At 43.9% G+C, this 22,607-nt stretch overlaps 1 protein-coding gene across 1 annotated transcript in view; it reads right to left on the bottom strand.

Annotated features, from left to right (window-relative positions):
- LOC123770920 (transient receptor potential cation channel subfamily M member-like 2) overlaps positions 1-22,607 on the bottom strand; it is a 317,900-nt gene that overhangs the window by 224,910 nt on the left and 70,383 nt on the right. Inside the window, exons 6-7 of the mRNA XM_069306032.1 lie at positions 20,029-20,141; positions 11,996-12,115 (exon numbers count right to left, since the gene is read on the bottom strand). Of these exons, the coding sequence (XP_069162133.1) occupies positions 11,996-12,115; positions 20,029-20,141 (233 nt within the window). The remainder of the gene's footprint in view (positions 1-11,995; positions 12,116-20,028; positions 20,142-22,607) is intronic.

Raw genomic sequence — 22,607 nt, forward strand, 5'->3', positions numbered from 1 at the left:
AACTTCCCGAGCGGTGGCAGATGTGAAAAGACAGATGTATGCCTTCACGGGGATTTTGTCCCTGTTCCCAGTTAGGGTTATTGCTCCTGTGAAGTCCACCATGGTAGTCTAAAAGGGACGAAGGTGCACAACTCGTTCCTTAGGGAATAGTAGAGGTTCTGGGTAAAGACACACTCGGGCATTGTATCACCAATAATTTTTAGATTAAAAGTTTCATAATCTTTGCCATATGTTTGTTCCTGGGCTTGTTTTACCCAGTATTTTAGAGTACTAGGGAGGTTATATTTGATTCCCACCCTCTGTAGGAAGTCAAACACCCTCTATGTGACTAAGAAGTTTATTTAATTCAGATTACTGAGTGCAATAGATTACTGAATTCGAGCATGGCTCTGGGATCTCAGTCGGAGCAGTGACATTGTGACAAAAGTCAGTGACAGTGACAAAAGTCATCACAATGACTTTTGGTTTTTGTTTAGGCCACTGGTCACTGGCTAGCCACTGAAGCCCATGGAACCACATCTCGGCTTTAGATAACTGTTTAAGAATCAAACCTCTGGAGCGAGTGTCGGCTGGGTTCTCCTTAGTGGGTACATACCAGAGCTTGTATAAAGCTAACAAATTTTGAATTTACTCTAAACGGTTGCTAACATATGCGGTTTTTTGCTATTATTATTGCGAACCAACTGTAACACTGCCTCATTATCTAACCACACAACTGTTAGTTCAAAGTGAATGCTGTTCAATGTTTTGGTCAGATAATGAGCTAGACATACTCCAAGTAGCAAGGCAGTTAATTCCAGTTGAGGAAATGACCACTTCTTTGCGGTGCCACTCTGACTTCAGATGTGAGCAAATTTGCTTGCCCATTTGTTACTAGTTATTTTGCAGTGCCGTAAGCATACCCTGAGGCATCGCAGAACACATGCAGGTGAATTGGTTGATCTTGATTAGTAGTTGGAGGGAACTTTACAGTCTCCATGGCATTTAAATCTTTCACCAACCACAGCTATTTATCTTGAAGTGTTGGAGTCAGAAGATCATTTAAGCCTATTTTCTCCATCCAGCATTCCTTGCTCCAAAACTTTCCCTTAATTAATAACAGACTTAATAGTCCTAAGGGGTCGAAGGATTTGCTTACTTGGGAGAGTAGTTTCCTCATGGTCAAGTTGGTGGTTTAAGTTTCATCCAAGTTCTAGTTTCTGACTGTGAGTAAGTAAGCAATAATCAAAAGAAGGCACCAAACTGGGAAGGCTATGTAGCACCACCACATTTGCGGAGTAATCAGAGGCCGCTAAATATCACCAAGGATGCCAATACAAGAACAGAAATGCATAGAGCAAATGATATCAAAAGTATCCGATTCACCAAGATTTCTATCGAGGACAATTGACCGCGAGGGATGGTCGGAAAGCAAGACACACACTCGACCTGGAAGTCAGGACAATCAACAAGAATGTGCACGACCGTAAGAGGAACAATGCAATTTCGATAATAAGGAGCAGGGCTGCGCGCCATTAAGTGACCGTGAGTTAAACGTATATGGCCAATACGTAACCTAGCCAGAGCAGTTACCCATTGTCAGTTATGGTGGTAGGAGGAAGGCCACAAGGACATAAGACTCCTAAGAGTACGCAGTTTGTTACCAGTAACAGAGGACCAACAACCCTGCCAACGGGCAAGGATGGAGGAATGAATAACTGGGTAAAAGTCGGAATAAGGAATACCTTTACAGGAGATAAAACAAGTGTGGATAGCTTCCTTAGCTTCCTTGGCAGCATCCGCACGTTCATTTAAAGAGACACCAACATGGCTGGGAGCCCAGCAAAACTCTACCGACTTAAATTTACGGGAGATAAGAAACAGCCAATGTTAATCTCGATGTTCACTGGGTGGACCGGATAAAAGGACCCCAAAGCCATAAGGGCACTACGAGAGTCAACTACCACTACAAAGGAGGATTAACAACGAGAAAGCAGGAGACGAAGAGCATAGAGAATAGCATGAAGTTCTGCTGTAAAGATGCTAGCCTCCAGAGGAAGGCGACACATATGAGTGTGGTCAGGAAAAACAACAGAGTAGCCTACACCGTCAGCAGAGGTCAGCAGACTTAGACCCATCGGTGAAGATGAAAACAAAGTGTGAGTGTAAAGAAAAGTGCTCAAGGAAAGGTGTTTCAGAACCATAGGACGGGTAAAAACTTTAGTGATGCGGGTCAGAGAAGTACAAAATTTGGAAAGGAAGACCCTCCACGGGGGCAAGGAGGGAACAATACGAGGAGAAACATTGGTAATACGAACCGAAAGAGAATCTTGTAAGCGAGATAAAGAGACAGAAAGAGGAAGGTGGTGAAGAGGAACAGGAACTACAGGATGGGTAAAAGTCAAAGCGTGACTTTGACTTTTGAGGCGAGGCGAGAGTGAAGATGCTGTAAGGACCGTGAAAGATAGCGAAGACAGTAGCGATCATGGCGGTCCTGGAGAGATAGGAAGCCAATGTCAGTGTACAAACTGAGGGTAGGAGTTGAACGAAAGGCACCAGAGCTGAGGCGCAACCCAGTATGGTGCAAAGCATCAAGACGGCGAAGAGTAGAAGGAGAAGCAGAAGAGTATGCAGGGCAACCATAATCGAGTTTAGACAGGACGCGAGAGAAGTGCAAATAGAGGAGCATCCACCTATCTGCTCCCCAAGAAGTGTGGGACAAAACCTTAAGTAGGTTAAGAGCCTTAGAACATTCAACTCAGAGGTAAGAGATATGGGATGACCAAGACAAACGAGTGTCAAAGATTAACCCCTAAAGCTTTGCGGAATCTTTGTACACATTGGGATGACTGTAAAGTGAAAAAGAAGGATGAAGGATGAAATGCTTCGAGTAAAAGTCATAGCACAAGTTTTAGTTGCAGAGAACTTGAAGTCATGATTGGTGGCCCAAGACGACACAGCATCAATTGCATGTTGAAGCCGTCGTTGAAGGAGAGGCGAATCATCACCTCGACAGCAAAGAGTAAGGTCGTCGACATAAAGAGCGGAGAAGATGCCAAAAGGAAGGGAGGAAAGAAGACCATTGAGGGCAACCAGAAAAAGAGTAGTGCTCAAAACACTACCTTGGGGTACTCCTTCGTATTGCTGAAAAGAGGCAGAGGGTGGCACCAAGCCTGACTCGAATGGAACGACGAGAGAGGAACTTTGGAGGAAGAGAGGGAGATTACCATGAAGGCCAAAAGAACAAAGTAGGGACAGAATATGGTATCTCTAAGCCGTGTCATAAGCCTTTTCCAGGTCAAAAATGACAGCAACAACGGAGGTCTTCGCAGCAAAAGCAGTACGAATATAGACCTCCAAATTCACCAGGACATCAGTCATGCTGCGGCACTTGCGAAAACCAAATTAAGAAGGATAGAGGTGGTGATGGTGTTCTAAGAACCACATAAGACGAACATTTACCATACGCTCAAAGAGTTTGCACGAGACACAACTCGTGAGGGTAATAGCGTGGAAGTCCTTAGGGGGATGTCCCGACAGACCCCGGTTTCCGAATAGGAAGTACAACAGCATCGAGCCAGTCCTCAGGGACTGACGACTCCCAGACCTGGTTATACAGACTTAGTAAATACCGAGACGTACAAGGAGTATATGAACAGATCAATGATGAATGTTAATGAATGTCACTGAGCCATAATAAATGTTATCCGAGCCTGCTGCCGTAGAACCGCAGAGGGCTAGGGTAGACTGAAGTTCAGAGAGAGAGAAGGGATCATTATAGGGAAGGCGGAGATGAGTGCGGAAATCTAAGTAATGAGATTCAAGAATGGGTTTACAAAGAAGGAAGGACTGAGGAAGATGAGGACCAGAGCTAACAGAAGAAAAGTGGGAACTCAGTTTGGTCGCAACCTGCAGTGGGTCCATCACAAGAGTACCACAGGGAAGAAGACTAGCGAGATATCTGGAACAAACTTACCTGCAATCTTGCGGATCTTCTTCCAGATCTGCGGTAGAGGAGTATCGGACATAAAGGTGGAAACGTAAGATTTCTAACTCTCACGCTTAGCTGTACAGATGGTCCTACGGGCCACTCCACTTGCTTTCCAAAACAAAATTAAAAAATCAGCCATTAGTCGGCGTCGGTGTTTCTTCCAGGCTGAACGCTTACAGTGGACAGCTCAAGCACAGTCCACATTCCACCAGGGAATGTATTTCCGCGTGCCCTGGGAGGCAGAGCGAGGATTAGAGCGGAGGGCAACATGGAAGATGGTCATGAAAAAGGAGGAGGGCACGAGGAAGAGACAGAGAGGAGACGTCAGTGAGAGAATCATGAAGGGTGAATAGGTTCCAGTCAGCTTTGGCAAACTGCCACCAAGAGAAGGAGAGAGGAGGATGAAAAGAGAAAAAGGAAAAAAGGATGGGGAAATGGTCACTGTTATGGAGATCATTAAGAACCCTTCACGTGAGATCTAAGTAAAGGGACGACGAGCAGAGAGAAAGATCAAGACAGGAAAGAGTATGAGTTCGATAGTCCATATGGGTGGGCTCACCAGAATTCAGAAAAGACAGGGAAGAAGAGAGGACGAATGGTTCGAGAAGATGGCCTCGGGCGTTTGTCAGAACATCACCCCCAGAGGGTATGTCGACAGTTGAAATCACCCAACGGGAGCACTGGCTTTGTCAAGAAGTCCAGGAGGTGTTTAAGATCAGGAAGGGAAAGCGGGACATTTGAGGGAAGATAAATGGAACAGACTGTGTACCATTTACTCACAAAAACACACGCACTAGAACAATGGATAGGCGATGGAAACAGTTGGGGGGGGGGGGGGGCGAAGGGAATATCAGTACGAATCAAGAGAGCAGTAGAGTTATGAGCCCCAGCAAGATCTGGGGAGGAGGGGGGGGGGGAAAGAAAGGAATAACCACGAAAGTAACCAGGACGAGCACCAAGCATCGGTTCCTGGAGAGAAACACAAAGTTGTGGATCCGACTGTGAACTGATCAGTCGATGTTTCCTATCCTACTCCTAATATCTTAATTTTCTGAGGCACTTGGTAGTCAGGAAATTCTAATTCAATAAGTTTTTTTAAATTTGCATCATTTGTAGCCCACGACTGGAGAGATATGTTGATTCCAAGAACTCTTGATTGGCTTCATGATAAATTGTTAGCAGCTCCTTTTCGCTGCTAGTGGTACCTTGAAAATTGTTCACATGCAGATTGTTACTAATGTCAGTCTTTTAATGGCTATTGGACTTCTTCAATTGTGTGTGTATACAGTAGCCTGAAACAGAAACAGAGATGCAAAAACGGAGAAGAAGTAGCTCCAAACAGGACTCATGTAACTCTATATGTTATTAAATGGCTATTTGAATCACTTGAATCTCTTATCCAAAGGAACGTTCCTTTGGATAAGAATCTCTTATCCAAAGGAACTCTTATCCAAAGGAATGCCTTATTTATGTTAGCTGTATATGCATAAATTCCTGTTCTGAATTTTAATAGCACGTCATAAAGCCTTTTGGTTAGGTTAGGGCCAGTTTGACGGCAGTCATTAAATGAGACATAATTATGTTTGCCTTTAGCAGTACTGGTCTAGACTATCCTCAGTGGGGTAGTAACTGAGGCTTTCAATACTGCATGGTGTAGCAATAGTGTCCTTTCTTAAGGCTGTCGTTTTCTACGACTTCAATGAATTTATTTTCGATTTGTTGCTGGAATAATTTAGGTGCTCAGGTTGTCTTTGTAACCTGAGATTTTTTTGTGACATGAAAAGGTTTGTTAGCAGCTGAAGATGATTCAGACACCATGGTAGCCTGTCCTTGTATTGGTTGTCCCTATAGATACCTAAGTCAAGGTATTGTTAATATGTCCAGGCATTGTCAGGACTAGGTTATTCAGGAACGATTCCTAAGGTAGCTAGATCTCATCATTTATTGGCAGAGGGTTCCACCTCATCCTCAGTCATGGCTCTGAACATTTGTGGTGACTGCTCTTCGGCTAGTCATGCAACCATTACTAAATTGATTAGTTTGTTGTTTACAGGTGTGGGCTTATCCAGACTCAGCACTGGACCAATGAGTAATTTGCCTCCCACAGACATTAACAGGTTCATTCACTCTTGTTTTATGTGTCTAGTGAAGAATTTATGATAGTAATCTGCATCTACAAGGATTTCAATATTGGTGAGGTGGTCAGACATAATTTTATTGTTTGCCAATTTAACTCCCGTTTCTTTCAGAAATTTGGCAGTTGCTCCTAGACCATGAACATATAGGTCTGAAGGAATTTTGTCCACCACGATGGTTTGTACCGAACGAACATAACTGCCCAAACATACATGAGGTTGATTCAATTGGTAGACATGAGATGCTGTGTTAGTAAGTTAGTAATGATAAATTTTAATATCTTAATATCTAATAAATTTTACCTCGGTTGCTGGTTATAATTGAAGATCATCTGTCACTTTTTGAGTGACAAAAGTCTTCTGGGGACCCTTGGTAAAACAACCCTCGGTGTAGATCTTGGTCTCCATATTTTTTATGGTCAGTTGGGCATTGGGCAAAGTCGCATTATTGTTGGACTTTGTAGACATGACACTAATCTCCTGTCGCATCTTGCAGTACTGTACCGTGGTGGAAGCATTATCGTCCTCCACCTTGGGTTTTGAAGACTTTGCTTTTGTGTTCCCGTACAGTGCTGAAAGGTGTTGACCCTTGTTGCACCTGTTGAAAGTGTATAGGTGGATCTGACAGGTGTTCGTGTTGTGTGACCTGAGATGTCTCGGGCATTTTTGTAACTCCTTGAGTCGCTTGATACGAGTGGCACGATCAAGATAATTTGTGCAGTGGTAAATAGTGTTCCTCATGGCAGAACCAACATGTTTGCCAGCTTACAGCACATTTTGGAGTCACCACCTTGGGTGACACAGAAACAACAAGATTCAAAGAGACCCACTGCATAAGAGCCCAAACTGCCAGACTTTCACTTAGAAGTGGAAGTGTTTTGTTTGGGCTTATTATTAGTACCTTTGGGAGCCGGTCGGCCGAGCTGACAGCACACTGGACTTGTGATCCTGTGGTCCCGGGTTCGATCCTGGGCGCCGGCGAGAAACAATTGGCAGAGTTTCTTTCACCCTATGCCCCTGTTACCTAGCAGTAAAATAGGTACCTGGGTGTTAGTCAGCTGTCACGGGCTGCTTCCTGGGGGTGGAGGCCTGATCGAGGACCGGGCCGCGGGGACACTAAAAAGCCTCAAAATCATCTCAAGATAACCTCAAGATCTCCACTGACTTTGTCGTTTTAGACATCAGTTGAAGAACTCTATTCGTCCTCTCTCATGTACTATCATACAATTTACAATCATCCTCAAAGTCTTAAAGATTTTATCCAGGGTGAGGATGTCTGTCTTGTACTGAGAGCAGAGAGATTCCAAAATTTCCTTTGGTAATTATCTCTGACTCTCTCATTTGAACACCCATTCTGCTCGAGGCACATCAGCCTTAGCATCTAGAGCTTTGACTAAAGACTCTACTTGGAGTCTAAAGTCTTGTATAGCCTCAGGTATATTAATGTGCTTAATTGCACTAGTTTATTTATGGATCACGAGGATTCAGGTTCATAGAACCAAATGAATGTGGTTTATGAACCGGTTAATTTATGAGTTGATGGACCAACAGAACGACCGAAGTTTGTAGAATCGTTATGGGATCCATCTAGGATCTCAAGGACTATAAGAATGTGGGAAAATGTACCATTGGTATGTTATTTTAATTATTTATCTATTTGTTATTTATTTAATTATTATATATTTATTATTTATTTAATTATTTATTCAATAACTAATTTTGTGATTTTATAATTAAATTATTTCATTAGCAAGTGGACTGTATCAGATAATTTTATCCCACTAATAAGCTCCTAAAAAGCTTGGGGTTATACTAAAATTCAACAGGACAGGAATTCTTAGTTGCTTCAAATATTTCACAGTTTTTAAATGATTAATTACAATAATTAAATATATACTCCTTAGAGTAAATTTCAATTAAATATTTCTAATAAATTTAATGTCAGCTTAGCGAACAAAAAGTGTAGTTGGCCTGGACGAATATCAGTCACATGGGCTCGAAACCTCCTGTGGTGATGGAATCTCACAGGTGTCAGACCACGTATTGACAAAGGTGTCGGACCACGTGCTCACACAGGTGTTTCGACCAGACGTTGACACAGGTGTTGGATCATGCATTGACACAGGTGTTGGACCACTCATTGACACTAGTGCCGGACCACGTGTTGACACAGGTGTCAGACCACGCATTCACACAGGTGTTGGATCACACGTTGCCACAGGTGTTGAACCATACATAGACATAGGTGTCAGACCACGCATTGACGCTGGTGCCGGACCATGTGTTGACGCAAGTGTCGGACCACGCGTTCACATAGGTGTTGGATCACACATTGCCACAGGTGTTGGACCATACATTGACACATGTGTCGGACCACGTGTTGACACAGGTGTTGGACCACGCATTGACACAGGTGACAGACTACGCATTGTCACAGGTGTCAGACCACGCATTGATACAGGTGATGGACCACGTGTTGACATGGGTGACGGACCATGCATTGACACAGGTGACGGACTACGCATTGACACAGGTGTCAGAACACACGTTGACACAGGTGTCAGACCACGTGTAGACACAGGTGTCAGACAACGCATTGACACAGGTGTCAGACCACACATTGACACAGGTGTCAGACCACGTGTAGACACAGGTGTCAGACCATGCATTGACACAGGTGTTTGACCACGCATTCATTACTTTCATATCGTAAATAATTTACCTGTCCCCACACAACATTGTGTATTGGACCGAAACAATAGTTAAATTTAAGCTTTAATTGTTATTTTATGATAATTAAGATTAATAACTTAAGGTTATTAGATGCTCACCATTCATTTTGTGTTTTCATGCATCATAACCCATGACAACATAACTATGCTATGAGCTCATAACATATTAAAATTTATATCACGGGAAAGACACTTATCCTGGAAGATGGCGTGTAGTAATGTGGCTGTTGAACACTCGCAAACTAACGTAATAATTAAGTGTTTGTGAGCTATCAACCAAACACATCCTCCTTGTTCAATTCAAAATGGCCAGCCCTTCCTCCTCGGGACGCAGACTCATACCCAAATTAATTTTATGGATTCCCAGAAAGAGGGGTTTTATTTACTTCATTGAATACTCGTAATTTAGTTTAATTTAATTTATAGTTATGAGATGTTGTGAGATGACTTTAAGTGATGCGGCAAATATTTGCTGTTATAAGTTTTTTTTAGAAAGAACTTGTCACATACAATTGTCACCTTTTTGGGATAACTTATTTAATTTAATTTATAATTTATATAACACAAAGACAGCAGTTATTTCTTACTGCATATTGTTTAAAGATATTATGTGTTGAGGGAAGTCTTCCAACAAGGAGGTGATGGCTAACTGTAAGTGCTGGAGGAGGAGGTGGACAGATGCAAGTGCTGGAGGAGGAGGTGGACAGATGCAAGTGCTGGAGGAGGAGGTGGACAGATGCAAGTGCTGGAGGAGGAGGTGGACAGATGCAAGTGCTGGAGGAGGAGGTGGACAGATGCAAGTGCTGGAGGAGGAGGTGGACAGATGCAAGTGCTGGAGGAGGAGGTGGACAGATGCAAGTGCTGGAGGAGGAGGTGGACAGATGCAAGTGCTGGAGGAGGAGGTGGACAGATGCAAGTGCTGGAGGAGGAGGTGGACAGATGCAAGTGCTGGAGGAGGAGGTGGACAGATGCAAGTGCTGGAGGAGGAGGTGGACAGATGCAAGTGTTGGAGGAGGAGGTGGACAGATGCAAGTGCTGGAGGAGGAGGTGGACAGATGCAAGTGCTGGAGGAGGAGGTGAACAGATGCAAGTGCTGGAGGAGGAGGTGGACAGATGCAAGTGCTGGAGGAGGAGGTGGACAGATGCAAGTGCTGGAGGAGGAGGTGGACAGATGCAAGTGCTGGAGGAGGAGGTGGACAGATGCAAGTGCTGGAGAAGGAGGTGGACAGATGCAAGTGCTGGAGAAGGAGGTGGACAGATGCAAGTGCTGGAGGAGGAGGTGGACAGATGCAAGTGCTGGAGGAGGAGGTGGACAGATGCAAGTGCTGGAGGAGGAGGTGGACAGATGCAAGTGCTGGAGGAGGAGGTGGACAGATGCAAGTGCTGGAGGAGGAGGTGGACAGATGCAAGTGCTGGAGGAGGAGGTGGACAGATGCAAGTGCTGGAGGAGGAGGTGGACAGATGCAAGTGCTGGAGGAGGAGGTGGACAGATGCAAGTGCTGGAGGAGGAGGTGGACAGATGCAAGTGCTGGAGGAGGAGGTGGACAGATGCAAGTGCTGGAGGAGGAGGTGGACACATGCAAGTGCTGGAGGAGGAGGTGGACAGATGCAAGTGTTGGAGGAGGAGGTGGACAGATGCAAGTGCTGGAGGAGGAGGTGGACAGATGCAAGTGCTGGAGGAGGAGGTGGACAGATGCAAGTGCTGGAGGAGGAGGTGGACAGATGCAAGTGCTGGAGGAGGAGGTGGACAGATGCAAGTGTTGGAGGAGGAGGTGGACAGATGCAAGTGCTGGAGGAGGAGGTGGACAGATGCAAGTGCTGGAGGAGGAGGTGGACAGATGCAAGTGCTGGAGGAGGAGGTGGACAGATGCAAGTGCTGGAGGAGGAGGTGGACAGATGCAAGTGCTGGAGGAGGAGGTGGACAGATGCAAGTGCTGGAGGAGGAGGTGGACAGATGCAAGTGCTGGAGGAGGAGGTGGACAGATGCAAGTGCTGGAGATGGAGGTATCTACCAGCAAGTTCTGGAAGGGGGGGGGGGAGCTGGCTAGCTGCAAGTGCTGGAGAAAGAGATGGCTGGCTGCAAATGCTAGAGGAGGAGGTGGCTAACTGCAAGTGCTGGAGGAGGCGGTGGCTAGCTGCAAGTGCTGGAGGAGGCGGTGGCTAGCTGCAAGTGCTGGAGGAGGCGGTGGCTAGCAGGAAGTGCTGGAGGAGGCGGTGGCTAGCAGCAAGTGCTGGAGGAGGTGGTGGCTAGCAGCAAGTGCTGGAGGAGGCGGTGGCTAGCAGCAAGTGCTGGAGAAGGCGGTGGCTAGCTGCAAGTGCTGGAGGAGGTGGTGGCTAGCAGCAAGTGCTGGAGGAGGCGGTGGCTAGCTGCAAGTGCTGGAGGAGGTGGTGGCTAGCAGCAAGTGCTGGAGGAGGCGGTGGCTAGCTGCAAGTGCTGGAGGAGGTGGTGGCTAGCAGCAAGTGCTGGAGGAGGCGGTGGCTAGCAGCAAGTGCTGGAGAAGGCGGTGGCTAGCTGCAAGTGCTGGAGGAGGTGGTGGCTAGCAGCAAGTGCTGGAGGAGGCGGTGGCTAGCTGCAAGTGCTGGAGGAGGCGGTGGCTAGCTGCAAGTGCTGGAGGAGGTGGTGGCTAGCAGCAAGTGCTGGAGGAGGCGGTGGCTAGCAGCAAGTGCTGGAGGAGGCGGTGGCTAGCAGCAAGTGCTGGAGGAGGCGGTGGCTAGCAGCAAGTGCTGGAGGAGGTGGTGGCTAGCAGCAAGTGCTGGAGGAGGCGGTGGCTAGCAGCAAGTGCTGGAGGAGGCGGTGGCTAGCAGCAAGTGCTGGAGGAGGCGGTGGCTAGCAGCAAGTGCTGGAGGAGGTGGTGGCTAGCAGCAAGTGCTGGAGGAGGCGGTGGCTAGCAGCAAGTGCTGGAGGAGGCGGTGGCTAGCAGCAAGTGCTGGAGGAGGCGGTGGCTAGCAGCAAGTGCTGGAGGAGGCGGTGGCTAGCTGCAAGTGCTGGAGGAGGCGGTGGCTAGCAGCAAGTGCAGGAGGAGGCGGTGGCTAGCTGCAAGTGCTGGAGGAGGCGGTGGCTAGCAGCAAGTGCTGAAGCACGAGGTGGCTTGCTGAAACTGCTGGAGGAGGAGGAGGTGTAGACTGCCTTTTGTTGAAGGAGGAGGTGGCTTGCTGACCTGAAATCGTCGATGCCTTCAAAGCGGTTCCTGTGACCGTCGTCGACCAGGAGGAAGTGAGTGTGGTCTCTGTTGAGGGAGAGAGGAGCCTCAAGGACCACCTTCTCCTTCACCCTGTACCTGAGGGAGAGTGGAGGACCAAGGTAACGCTTGGAGAGGTAATAGTATAAACACAGAGAAAATTTATTATGTCATCAGTAAAGGTTCAATAAATTATGGAACTATCTTGTGGGTATGGTTACTAGGATAATCCTGAGGGTATGCTCTCTAAGTCCATCCTGTGGGTATAGTTAATAAGAGCATCCTGAGGGTATGGTTACCATGACCATCCTGCAAGTAATATTACCATGACTATTCTGAGGGTGCGGCCACTAGGACCATCCTGAATGTATTGTTACTACAACCATCTTGAGCGTGTGGTTACAAGGACCATTCTGAAAATATGGTTACCAGGACTATTCTGAGGATATGGTTACCAGGGTTAAGGATATGGTTAAGGGTCAGGGAGCCGGTCGGCCGAGCGGACAGCACGCGGGATTTGTGATCCTGTGGTCTTGGGTTCGATCCCAGGCGCCGGCGAGAAACAATGGGCAGAGTTTCTTTCACCCTATGCCCCTGTTACCTAGCAGTAAAATAGGTACCTGGGTGTTAGTCAGCTGTCACGGGCTGCTTCCTGGGGGTGGAGGCCTGGTCGAGGACCGGGCCGCGGGGACACTAAAAAAGCCCCGAAATCATCTCAAGATAACCTCAAGATAACCATGACTATCCAGAGGGTATATAGTCACTAGGTCTATCCTGAGGGTATATAGTCACTAGGTCTATCCTGAGGGTATATAGTCACTAGGTCTATCCTGAGGGTATATAGTCACTAGGTCTATCCTGAGGGTATATAGTCACTAGGTCTATCCTGAGGGTATATAGTCACTAGGTCTATCCTGAGGGTATATAGTCACTAGGTCTATCCTGAGGGTATGGCTACTAAGACTATTATGTGTGTGTATGGTTACTAGAGAATATCCTAAAAATAGGGTTATTAGGACTATGGAAGTCGACGAATTTATCATTTATCACCATTAATTGTTATTTCATGCTTGCGATGAAATGCTTAACTGCACTCTCTAAATTTCATAAATACCACCTAATAATACTCACTATATATCTTTCTTACTATTCATTACTAACCTAAGTCTAATACTCAAGCTCTCTCTATTTACTATTTATTTTGTTATTCCTCTTATCATTACTCTATACGATATATAGTGAAACCTACCTGACAGGAACATCCTACCTGAAAAGAAAACTCTTACCCGAAATGAACCTTCTACCCGAAAAGGAAACCTCTACCCGAAATGAACCTTCTACCCGAAAAGGAAACCTCTACCCGAAATGAACCTTCTACCCGAAAAGGAAACTCCTACCCGAAAGGAACATCATACCTGCTATAAAATGTACAGATGAAAAAATTCTTTTAGAACATAGATTCAAAATAAGATACTTTTTTTTAACATTTCTCTATACGAAATTTTTTGTCTTGTGCCCAAAACCTTACAATTTTCCTGTTTAATTTCATTCACTTTAATACTGCAATATTTAATTTTCAATACTATGTAATGATGCAATTGCATTGCAATTACATCATTACACCAGATCCCCGTGCACGATCATGAATGCAATTGTTCTGCATCATTACAAACCAAAAAACTGCACACGGTTGTTGTCCTCAATTACACTACTTTCTTACTAGATCATCCTGATGGTATAGTTACTATACCCATCTTAAGGGTATGGTTATTAGACCATCCTGAGGACAAGGCTACAAGAACCATCCTGAGGGTATGGCTACTAGGACTATCCTAAGGGTATGGCGACTAGACCATCCTGAGGGTATGGCTACTAGGACTATCCTAAGGGTATGGCGACTAGACCATCCTGAGGGTATGGCTACTAGGACTATCCTAAGGGTATGGCTACTAGACCATCCTGAGGATATTGCTACTAGACCATCCTGAGGGTATAGCTATTAACCATCCTGAGGGTAAGGCTACTAGACTATGCTGAGGGTATGGCTACTAGACCATGCTGAGGGTATGGCTACCTGAACCAATGTAATTGTATTGCTACCAGAACCAATGTGATTGTATTGCTATCAGAACCAATGAAATTGCATTGCTTCCAGAACCAATTTGATTGTATTGCTACCTGAACCAATTTGATTGTATTGCTACCTGAACCAATTTGATTGTATTGCTACCTGAACCAATGTAAATGTATTGGTACCAGAACCAATGTGATTGTATTGCTACCTGAACCAATGCAATTGCATTGCTTCCAGAACCAATATGATTGTATTGCTACCAGAACCAATGTGATTATATTGCTACCTGAACCAATGTGATTGTATTGCTACCGAAACCGACGTGATTGAATTGCTTCCAGAACCAATGTGATTGTATTGCTACCAGAACCAATGTGATTGTATTGCTACCAGAACCAATGTGATTGTATTGCTACCAGAACCAATGTGATTATATTGCTTCCAGAACCAAAGTGATTGTATTGCTACCTGAACCGATGTGATTGTATTGCTTCCAGAACCAAAGTGATTGTATTGCTGCCTGAACCGATGTGATTGTATTGCTACCAGAACCAATGTGATTTTATTTCTTCCAGAACCAATGTGATTGTATTGCTACCCGAACCGATGTGATTGAATTGCTTCCAGAACCAATGTGATTGTATTGCTACCAGAACCAATGTGATTTTATTTCTTCCAGAACCAATGTGATTGTATTGCTACCTGAACCAATGTGATTGTATTCATTCTAGAACCAATGTGATTGTGTTGCTACCAGAACCAATGCAAACGATTCTTCGCGGCGGGGATCGTATTCCAGGGACCTGCCCGAAACGCTACGCGTACTAGTGGCTGTACAAGAATGTAACAACTCTTGTATATATCTCAAAAAAAAAACAATGTGATTGTATTGCTACCAGAACCAATGTGATTGGGTTGCTACCTGAACCAATGTGATTGGGTTGCTACCTGAACCAATGTGATTGTATTGCTACCAGAATCAATGTGATTTTATTACTACAAGAACCAATGTGATGTATTGCTACTAGAAACATTGTGAGGGTTTTTCTACTAGATCGATTGTGAGTGTATTGCTATCAAAACCATTGTGAGGGTATGGCTACCAGAACCATTATGAGAGTATGACTACTGTCTCGAATTGGGGGGGGGGGGTAATAACTTTTAAATCTTGTCAAGGGAAATAGAGGCTTTTACTTGAACCAAGGGGTTATCAGGGAGTAGGGAAACAGATAAGTACAAAAGACACTTATTTATATGTATAAAGTGCACTCTAACATATGGCCATAATTGTACGCCTTACAACTCAAGGTCAATCTGAAGGTAACAACTTGGTGAATAAAACTAGCAAACGGGTTCTGGATACCCTATTGCGCTCAGTCCCAAACCTGGAACTGTGCACAAACCCACCACACCTGTCAACCGGTGACACACACACACACACACATTCATATATATATATATATATATATATATATATATATATATATATATATATATATATATTGTGACGATAATCTCCTTCAAGAGAGATTGAGCCTGCTCTTCCCTCCTAAGTACGTCCCTATACAACTAATATGGGAGAAATATCCAACAAATACAACACCAAGGTTTGCCCAGAGAGCAAACGTATTTAGCACCGGGAACACCTGCTCCACCTCCACCACTCCAACCACCAAACTACCTGTCTGTCGCCTGCTCATCGCTGATTGGCTGGTGCCGTCGCACCTGCTTCCTCCACCCGCCACACTACCTGATGTCTGAGGCCACCACGACCTACAGCCCTCAGAATATCCCGTGCTTTCCACAAGTTAACACGTCTCATTTGTAGACTAAGCCCTGGCTTACGTGTACTAAGAGAGGTGGCAGCTTAAAGCCAATATTCCTGCAACCATATATCTCCTTGTATATTACTCACCTGTCTTAACGTAACTTTTTATTTTGCCAGTGATTATTCTTATTATTTTGTTTGATTGACTTATGTTACACTTATGTCCATTTTTATTCATGTTTTGCTTTTCTAACGTAATTAAAATTTCATTGTTAAATTTACTTGTGTTTTGTGTGTCTTCCCATTACCTTACCACAGATGAAAGTTCCATATTTTTCTCTTTTTGTTTCTTTATGTGACGAGGCCATACCCCTAGCTTTTGAAACAGCTGAACACCAAAGCGTTACCGTCACAATATATATATATATATATATATATATATATATATATATATATATATATATATATATATATATATATATATACAACTTTAGAACACTTTCCCACCAGGAGACTCGAACCCTACCAGCACAGAAGCCTTCCAGCAACTGGCATAACAGGTACGCCTTAACCCGCTCCACCACCAGCTCAGACCCTTAAAAGAGATGGTAATTTCGGAGTATTTAAATACACCAAAGATCACCACCTCCCAAGAGCACTAGAGCAAGTGAGGGGTCATTTAGACGTTAATTTCATCAAGTCCCTGTTAATATGGGAAGACACAGTGTCTATGCTTAAGGCACAACTCTCCTAAACACGAGAGTGAAGTGTACAACTTTAGAACACTTTCCCACCAGGAGACTCGAACCCTACCAGCACAGAAGCCTTCCAGCAACTGGCATAACAGGTACGCCTTAACCCGCTCCACCACCAGCTCAGACCCTTAAAAGAGATGGTAATTTCGGAGTATTTAAATACACCAAAGATCACCACCTCCCAAGAGCACTAGAGCAAGTGAGGGGTCATTTAGACGTTAATTTCATCAAGTCCCTGTTAATATGGGAAGACACAGTGTCTATGCTTAAGGCACAACTCTCCTAAACACGAGAGTGAAGTGTACAACTTTAGAACACTTTCCCACCAGGAGACTCGAACCCTACCAGCACAGAAGCCTTCCAGCAACTGGCATAACAGGTACGCCTTAACCCGCTCCACCACCAGCTGTTGATGGTAATTGAAAAATCAATTCTCCAAAATTCATTTTTATTTCTAGTCTGACGCGACACTTGAACGCGTTTCGTAATAACTTATTACATTTTCAAAGACTTTTAGTTTACACACACACAACTATTACCTGCAAACACTAAACAGAGTTCTTACTTATGCTATGATTTAAACAGCTTTCATTTTTCATTTTATACCCGCATTTTGGGTGAGGTGATATGTTACGACAGTTTTGGATGAGGTGAACAAAACTTTCAACACAGGATAGAACACGAAACAATGGGTATTGAAGGTATGAATGGAAGTAATTGCAGAGGGCCTATTGGCCCATATTTCTTGATGTTTCTATATTGGAGCAGAGTCTTGAAGTGGGTAGAATATAGTTGTGCATTAATTGGCTGTCAATTAATGCACAACTTCTGGGGTGTGCATTAATTTTCACTTCTGGGGTGCGAGTTTTCAGTTGCATATAATCTTGGGGATCATTCAGGCTTGTTCGCATTTGTATTCCTCACGCGTGCTCAAAAGAATGAGGTGATTTGATAAAATGCTATGCACAAGATTACTATCCGAGTGCCGGCGGGGAAGTGGTTCAAATAGCTTCGGCTATCACTTCCTTTTGTCCGATCGCGATAGTCAAGCGGATTAAGGCGTCCTGTACATACCAGTTGTGTTGCTCCTGGCAGTATGGGTTCGAGTCACTTCTGGGGTGTGATATATATATATATATATATATATATATATATATATATATATATATATATATATATATATATATATATATATATATATATATATATATATATATATAATGGCTAATCTGACTGTTCAGTCGGAGAAAAACCCTCAGTAAACAAGTTCTGGTCGGCAACATTCCACCTTCCCTCAATTCAAAGATGGCGTCCGCCACTCTAGCGTCATCGCCCCTTAATTAATACTTTATTCATTGCATTTCCAATCGAACCTTTTATTGACTTCATTTACCATATTCCCCATGCATGTTTTTTGATTGAGTTCATTTTTCCTTCACATAGTGTGGCTTTTTCCTGTACACATCGTCCGGTACCTAAACAATCTCTAGCTGAGAAGGTACTACTTTGCTTGGCGGAGTATTACTGGTGACTTGTGGCCTCCCAGGTATCAGCTGCAGATTTATTTCAAGAAAACATTCTCTAATGTGTTCACCAACAGTTTATAATAAGAACTAACCTCCACTGAAAGTAAGGTTAGTAACAGCTACCAGAACCATTGTGAGAGCATTGCCACCAGAACCATTGTGAGAGCATTGCCACCAGAACCATTGTGAGAGCATTGCCACCAGAACCATTGTGAGAGCATTGCCACCAGAACCATTGTGAGAGCATTGCCACCAGAACCATTGTGAGAGCATTGCTACCAGAACCATTGTGAGAGCATTGCCACCAGAACCATTGTGAGAGCATTGCCACCAGAACCATTGTGAGAGCATTGCCACCAGAACCATTGTGAGAGCATTGCCACCAGAACCATTGTGAGAGCATTGCCACCAGAACCATTGTGAGAGCATTGCCACCAGAACCATTGTGAGAGCATTGCTACCAGAACCATTGTGAGAGCATTGCCACCAGAACCATTGTGAGAGCATTGCGACCAGAACCATTGTGAGAGCATTGCTACCAGAACCATTGTGAGAGCATTGCCACCAGAACCATTGTGAGAGCATTGCCACCAGAACCATTGTGAGAGCATTGCCACCAGAACCATTGTGAGAGCATTGCCACCAGAACCATTGTGAGAGCATTGCCACCAGAACCATTGTGAGAGCATTGCCACCAGAACCATTGTGAGAGCATTGCCACCAGAACCATTGTGAGAGCATTGCCACCAGAACCATTGTGAGAGCATTGCTACCAGAACCATTGTGAGAGCATTGCCACCAGAACCATTGTGAGAGCATTGCCACCAGAACCATTGTGAGAGCATTGCCACCAGAACCATTGTGAGAGCATTGCCACCAGAACCATTGTGCGAGCATTGCCACCAGAACCATTGTGAGAGCATTGCCACCAGAACCATTGTGAGAGCATTGCCACCAGAACCATTGTGAGAGCATTGCCACCAGAACCATTGTGAGAGCATTGCCACCAGAACCATTGTGAGAGCATTGCCACCAGAACCATTGTAAGAGCATTGCCACCAGAACCATTGTGCGAGCATTGCCACCAGAACCATTGTGAGAGCATTGCCACCAGAACCATTGTGCGAGCATTGCCACCAGAACCATTGTGAGAGCATTGCCACCAGAACCATTGTGAGAGCATTGCTACCAGAACCATTGTGCGAGCATTGCCACCAGAACCATTGTGAGAGCATTGCCACCAGAACCATTGTGCGAGCATTGCCACCAGAACCATTGTGAGAGCATTGCCACCAGAACCGTTGTGAGAGCATTGCCACCAGAACCATTGTGAGAGCATTGCTACCAGAACCATTGTGCGAGCATTGCCACCAGAACCATTGTGAGAGCATTGCTACCAGAACCATTGTGAGAGCATTGCCACCAGAACCATTGTGAGGTTATGTCTACGAGATTACTATGGTCATATGGTTACTATGGCCATCCCGAGGGTATATAGTCACGGCTACGGCTAGATAGTATTATATAGGTATATTAAATACCTATACAATACTGTATAGGTATGTTATATTACTTTGGTATATAATTGTGATGGTATGGCTACGAAAACCATTGTGAGGGTATGACTACGAGAAGCCTTGTGAGGGTATGGCTACGAGAAGCCTTGTGAGGGTATGACTACGAGAACCATTGTGAGGGGACGCCTACGAGAACCTGTATGAGGCTACTAACACCATAAAACTAGTATATCAAGTAATACTAAAGTTACCCCTGACAGTAAACTTTATCTATGAATCAAATTCTTATCACTGTGTTGAATGATAATGAATGTTGAATGTTGTTGGGACTTTAGTAACTGAACTGATAACTATATAAGAAACGTTAATTACCTGACACAGGCCGGGGTGTTGATGTCCTTGTTGATGAGACTGTGTGTCTGGTCGGTGTGGCCCCAGGCGGCCACCCCCAGGCACCTGGCCCCCTGCCTCTCACCCTCTTCTCTCTGTAATACAACCATCGAAAAAGCATATATTTTTGGAGCACAAAAGATGGACTGGGCGGGTCCCATTTACATCCACCCTATCTGTTGGCCTTTAGTGGCCACGTCCCGTTTATACTCACCCTCTCTGTTGGCCGTTACTGGGCGGGTTCCGTTTATACCCACTCTCTCTGTTGGTTCTTAATGGGTGGGCCCCGTACATACCCACCCTTTCTGTTGGCCGTTAATGAGAGGGGTCCCGATTATATCCCACACTCTCTGTTGGTCGTTACTGAGCGGGTCTTGTTTATACCCACTCTCTCAGTTGGCCGTTACTGGGCGGGTTCCGTTTACGCTCATTATAACATTCACATAACCAGATAAAACTCTCCAAGGATGGTTATACACCTGCAACAGATTTACAAACACCAACTGAATTTAATAGCTTTTGAATTTAATTCTTTTCATCGGTTGGTGCTAACCTTGCCAGGAAAACCTCACAGACTCTGACACATGTTGTCACATATCTTTCAGGCAACTACCCAAACTCTCTTCTACTTTCACCAGGCAGCCCGACAGATGTTGTGTCCATCATTCACTCACTAAAAATCAAAGCTGGGAACATTAGTGAAATACCATCCATGGTATACAAGAGTGCATCCCATGCCCTGTGCCTCCCATAGCTCTACTATTCAATAAATCTCTAGAGTATCATACCTTCCCTGATATTCTTAAAAGGCGTGAGTAACGCTAGTTCATGAAGGAGGCATTCCGGCAGACATAAACAATTACAGACCAATATGAAATCTACCAATATTATCAAAAAAATTTGAAATTTTTTTATACAAACAGCTCTACTCCTACCTGGTAAAATTCAACATACTAAGTTCCTGTCAGTTTGGCTTCCACTCCCAAAAGAGTACCAACGATGAAATTATTATTCTGCTTGATATAATCTACTCAGCTCTTGACAAAAATGAGTTTCCATTTGGACTTTTCATTGACCTGGAAAAAAAACCTTCGATACTGTTAACCATAACTATCTTTTACTTAAACTCCACCATCATGGAATACGGGGCCTTGCCCTGAAATATATCCGATCCTATTTTAGTGACAGACACTAATATGTAGCCATCAATGATATAACTTTTCCCACTCTACAATTAATCATTGTTGTGCCACAGGGCCGCTTTCTAGGACCTCTGCTATTTCTTATATACATCAATGATCTGCCTAATATCTTTGACATTCCTAAACTATATTGTTTGCTGATGGCAGTACCCTCATCTACTCAGACCCCAACCCACACACTTGAAATAATGTTATAAATAATGAATTAATAAAAAGTCCACTTATGGATCTCAATCAACAAACTAACACTAAATATAAAAAAGATCTACTACATCTTACTTGGAAGCAAATTAACAAATACAATTCAACTTCTGATAAACAATGTTAACATCAACAATAAAAATGATGGAGAGTTCCTTGGCCTATACATAGACAAGACACTCAAATTTAGCACTCACATACAAACACATAACCAATGTTCTCAAAAGCGGTTGCTATACTCTCTACAATCATATATTATGTTCCAAACTCTGATCTTCTCTCACTATACAACGCACTAATCACCATGCACGTATATCTGTGCATGGTGTTCAACCACTGCAAACTACCTCAAGCCCATTATCACCCACCAAAAATCAGAACAATAACAAACTCTGCTTTTAGACAACACTCAGCCTCGGTTTAAATCCCTAAACATGCTAAACGTAAACTCACTCAGCCCATTCTGTTGTGAAATTTACATTCACAAAACCCTGTTCTTAAATGCAAACCCTGTTCTGAAACTCTTCCTGGACAGATGTAATAGAACCTATAATCATCACACCAGAAATAAATATATCTTTGATATCCCCAGAGTTAAACTTAATCTGTGTAAACCCTCTATGCAAATAAAAGGACCTAGTCTATGGAACTCACCCCCTAACGATTTGAAAAGCTGTTCAACGTTTGTCGTATTCAAAAATAAAACCAAAGAGTACCTAATTTCATCTTCATAGTTCCTATCTAGTGTTTTAAACTCGCACTGTATCTAATGCTATCCAATCCCCCAATATTTGTACCTAAGTCATACAATTTTACCATTCTAATCATTGATATCACCTTATATCATGGTTGTTATATTGAACGCATATTTTACTGCACTACACTTTTAAATAATCCTCAAATTATGCTGCAATTTACCAATTGATAACTCTCAAATTTGACTTTAATGTACCTACTAATCTTTGTAAAAAAAAATTACATTGTACCTGTAAACATTAGTTTAAATTTTGCTACCAATTATCTACTTAAAACTATCTGTTGTATTAAGGACCTGCCCAAAATGCTATGAGTGCTAGTGGCTTTACAAGCATGTAAAAACATTAATGCTATATACTCTCATAAACCCAAAGTATCTTCTTGTATATAAATAAATGAATA

The sequence above is a fragment of the Procambarus clarkii genome, chromosome 56 (assembly GCF_040958095.1).
Source record: "Procambarus clarkii isolate CNS0578487 chromosome 56, FALCON_Pclarkii_2.0, whole genome shotgun sequence".
NCBI classification, from domain to species: Eukaryota; Metazoa; Arthropoda; class Malacostraca; order Decapoda; family Cambaridae; genus Procambarus; species Procambarus clarkii.